General features: G+C 44.2%; 1 protein-coding gene across 1 annotated transcript in view; it reads left to right on the top strand.

The window, feature by feature from the left end:
* Positions 1-440: 440 nt before the first annotated feature.
* The window catches only part of HEATR4 (HEAT repeat containing 4), a 47,537-nt gene continuing 43,456 nt past the window's right edge, over positions 441-4,521 (top strand). The window contains exon 1 of the mRNA XM_012560036.2: positions 441-1,344. Coding sequence (XP_012415490.1) covers positions 461-1,344 — 884 coding nt within the window. The 5' untranslated portion in view covers positions 441-460. The remainder of the gene's footprint in view (positions 1,345-4,521) is intronic.

Below are 4,521 nucleotides of genomic sequence, written 5' to 3'. Positions count from 1 at the left end.
TGTCAGGACAAGGTCATAAACTGGGGTCATATGGGTTCATGGAGAATCCTGAATGCCAGGCTAAACTACCTGAACTTTATGGTATAAGCTTTTTGAACGGAGAAAACAACATTTGAGGAGAAATTGCAAATGTGGGATACTATTGAAAAGCAGTCCTCTCTCATAAGGAGACAAGTTTCTGAGCTTTGGGGACAAGTGTGGGAATTGGAAGTAAGGGTCTGATACAAAGTACAAGGAATATTTAGAATGTTTCACTATCTCTTTATTTTGCACTTCTAATGCACATGGCTCTCCCCCCTCTGTCTTCCAAGTTATCCTCTTCCCGCGTTGATATGGGCTACCAATTTCTGCTCCCCTAGAACTCTCACCGGTTCCTCTCATCCCCTTAACAGGTGCCTGATCATACCTCCAGGCCCTGCCTCTGGGCCAGCAGAGTGGAAGGAAGCATTTGCTCAGAAATATGAGCAAGACCCCAAAGGAAAAGACCTTTCTCTCCCACCATTTCCACCAGTCACTGCCCCCACGCCTGCGGTGGGGCATGATTTTCTCCTATGTGAAACCAGGAAGCAAGGATGAGTGTGCGTCTGTCTCCAGTGTGCCCCCAGCCTTCCATTTCAGTCCACAGCACTGTGTGCACCTCAAGAACCAGTATTTGAAAAATGCCGCTGCAAACCTTACCTTCTCTCAGGAGGTGGTGAGGCAGCAAGGGCTGTCCAGCATTCCTTACAGACAGTACAGCTTTGACCACCTCTACAATGCAGACAACATCATCCAGCCTCCCAGGATCAGGAAGGCTCAACCTGAGAAACCTGTCAGCTTCAAGTTCTTGGATTCCTCAGATCCCTCAACAGAGGTCACCTCCCAGGCTCTGAAGACAGAAAGCTCTGCCAATCTTAAAAAGAAGCTGAAGAAATCAAAGTCAGCAAGCACAGTGCAAGAAAAACCTCACCCTCGCATCTTTCGTCACTGTAGGAAACCATCTCTGGTGGATCTGCCACCTTCTCCAGATGTGGACCTTGGAGAGAGGGAAGCCTGGCTTTCACCTCTTGAGAAGGAGGCCAGAGCCTGGGAGGCTCTCGTGCTGGAAAAGCTGAACAGGCGCACAGCGCGGTGGATCATGAACAAACGTCCTCTAAGGCCTGGGGTATCCCCCAACAAGTGGCAGAGCTTCCTGCATCAGCAGTATGACTGGAGTCATATCCGGGATGAGCTCACCTCTGCCAGTGACCTGGAGCTCCTGGATAAGCTGGAGGCAGAAGAGGCAGCAGAGTTTGAAGACAAAAGTGTCATTCTGCCCCAGCAGGAGAAAGAGAAGCCAGAGCTGCTGCTTCCTGTTTACTACAGGTACACTGGCCCCAGGCCTCAGGCCTGCCTTTGAGCATCCCAGGCTCCCCTTCAAGGACTCCGGGGTGGGCTCACATTCCTCATTTTAGAATGCACCCTCAATCAATCCCACCTGTTCTCCACTGCCAATCTGCTCTCTGAGAGATCTTCTTTAAGTAAGGTTTCTCAGTCTTGGCACTACTGACTTTTGGGTTGGATCCTTGTCATGGCGCTGCCCTACACATTGTAGGATGTTTAGTAGCATCCCTGGCCTCTATCCACTAGATGCCAGTAGTACCCTTCAGATGCCGCTGTTGTTGTTATGTGCTGCTGAGTTGGTTCTGACTCATAGTGATCCTATACACAACAGAACAAAACACTGCCTAGTCTTGTGCCATCCTCACAATCATTGATATGTTTGAGCCCATTGTTGCAGCCACTGTGTCAATCCATCTCGTTGAGGGTCTTACTCTTTTTCACTCTTTACCTCTACTTTATCAAGCATGGTTTCCTTCTCCAAGGACTGGTCCCTCCTGATAACATGTCCAAAGTATGTGAGACAGTCTCAACATGCTTGCTTCTAAGGAGCATTCTGGCTATACATCTTCCAAGATAGATTTGTTCATTCTTCTGGAAGTCCATGGTATATTCAGTATTCTTCTCAACACCACAATTCAAAGGCATCAATTCTTCTTCGGTATTCCTTCTTCATTGTCCAGGTTTCACATGCATATGAGGCGACTGAAAATACCATGGCTTGGGTCAGGCATACTTTAGTCCTCAACTTAACATCTTTGTTCTTTAACACTTGAAAGAGGTCTTTTGCAGAAGATTTGCCCAATGCAATACGTTGTTTGATTTCTTTTTCATTTTTTTATTATGTTTTTTATTGCTGTAGTTTAAATGAAGTTTACATTTCAAGTTAATCTCCCATACAAAAATTTATACATACATTGTTATGTGACCCTAATTGCTCTCCCCATACTGTGACAGCACACTCCTCCTTTCCACCCCTGATTCCCATGTCCATTCAACCAGCTCCTAACCCTCTCTGCCTTCCCATCTCACCTCTGGACAGAAGCTGCCCATTTAGTCTCTTGTACCTACTTGAGCTAAGAGGCACACTCCTCATGAGTATCACTTTATGTCCTACAGTCCAGTCCATTCCCTGTCTGAAAAGCTGGCCTCGGAAATTGTTTTAGTTCTGGGCTGATAGAGAATCCAGGGGTCATGCTTTCTGGGGTTCCTCCAGTCTCAGTCAGACCACTAAGTCTGGTCTTCTTACCAGAATTTGAGTTCTGCACCCCACCTTACTCCTGCTCCATCAGGGACTCTCTGTTGTGCTCCCTGTCAGGGCAGTCATTGATGGTAGCCAAGCACCATCTAGTTCTTCTGGTCTCAGGCTGATGAAGTCTCTGGTTTATGTGGCCCTTTCTGTCTCTTGGGCTAATACTTTCCTTGTGTCTTTGGTGTTCTTCATTCTTCTTTACTCCAAGTGGGTTGGGACTAATTGATGCATCTTAGATGGCCGCTTGCAATCTTTTAAGACCCCAGACACCACTCACCAAAGTAGGATGCAGAACATTTTCTTAATAAGCTTTGTTATGCCAATTGACCTAGATGTCCCCTGAAAGCACGGTCCCCAGACCCCTACCTCTGCTCTTCTGTCCCTCAAAGTGTTTGACTGTATTCAGGAAACTTCTTAGCTTAGGTTTAGTCCAGTTGTGCTGACTTCCCCTGTAGCGAATGCTGTCCTTCCCTTCAACTAAGATAATTCTTATCTACTATCTAGTTAGTAAATAACCTTCACCCTCGCTCCCCACCCTCGTAACCATCAAAGAATGTTTTCTTCTGTGTTTAAATCTTTTCTCAAGTTCTTATAATAGTGGTCTTATACAATATTTGTCCTTCTGTGACTGACTACATTCACTCAGCATAATGCCCTCCAGCTTCCTCCATGTTATGCTTCATGGCTTCGTCGTTGTTCTTTATTGTTGCATAGTATGCCATTGTGTGGATATACCATAATTTGTTTATCCATTCGTCCGTTGATGGGCACATAGGTTGTTTCCATCTTTTTGCTACTGTGAACAATGAACATGGGTGTGCAGATACCTATTTGTGTGATGGCTCTTATTTCTCTAGGATATATTCCAAGGAGCGGGATAGCTGGATCCTATGGTACTTCTATTTCTAGCATTTTAAGGAAGCGCCAAATTAATTTCCAAAGTGGTTGTACCATTTTACGTTCCCATCAACAGTGTGTAAGTGTTCCAGTCTCTACACAACCTCTCCAGCATTTATTATTTTGTGTTTTTTGGATTAATGCTAGCCTTGTTGGGGTGAGATGATATCTCATTGTAGTTTTGAGCAGCATTTCTCTAATGGCTAATGATCGTGAGCATTACTTCATGTGTCTGTTAGCCACCTGAATATCTTCTTCGGTGAAGTGCCTGTTCATATCCTTTGCCCATTTTTTGAATGGGTGATTTGTCTTTTTGTTGTTGAGATGTTGCTATATCTTGTAGACTTTAGAGATCAGATGCTGATCAGATTTGTTGTAGCCAGACTTTTTTCCCAGTTTGTAGGTTGTCTTTTGACTCTTTAGGTGAAGTCTTTTGATGAGCACAAGTGTTTGACTTTTAGGAGCTCCCAGTTATCTAGTCTGTCTTCTGGTGCTTGTGTATTGTTACTTATGGTTCATATTGTGTTTATGCCATGTATTAGGGCTCCTAACTTGCCTATTTTTTCTTCTATGATCTTTATTGTTTTCGATTTTATATATAAGTCATTGATCCATTTTGAGTTAGTTTTTTGTACATGGTGTGAGGTATGTATCTTGTTTGAGTTTTTTGCAGGTGGATATCCAGTTATGTCAGCACCATTTGTTAAAGAGATTGTGTTTTCCCCAATTAACGGATTTTGGGCCTTTGTCAAATATCAGCTGCTCATAGGGGGATGAATTTATGTCTGGGATCTGAATTCTGTTCCATTGGTCTATGTATCTGTTGTTGTACCAGTACCAGGCTGTTTTGACTACCATAGCAGTATAACAGGTTCTAAAATCAGGTAGTGTGAGGCCTGCCACTTTGTTCTTCTTCTTGAGCAATGCTTTACTTATCCGGGACCTCTTCCCTTTCCATATGAAGTTGGTGATTTGTTTCTCCATCTCATTAAAAAATGCCGTTCCAATTTGGA

The sequence above is a fragment of the Trichechus manatus genome, unplaced genomic scaffold (assembly GCF_000243295.1).
Source record: "Trichechus manatus latirostris isolate Lorelei unplaced genomic scaffold, TriManLat1.0 scaffold00010, whole genome shotgun sequence".
Lineage (NCBI taxonomy): Eukaryota > Metazoa > Chordata > Mammalia > Sirenia > Trichechidae > Trichechus > Trichechus manatus.
The sequence above is the reverse complement of the archived record's forward strand: the minus strand, read 5'-3'. Positions and strand labels throughout refer to the sequence as shown.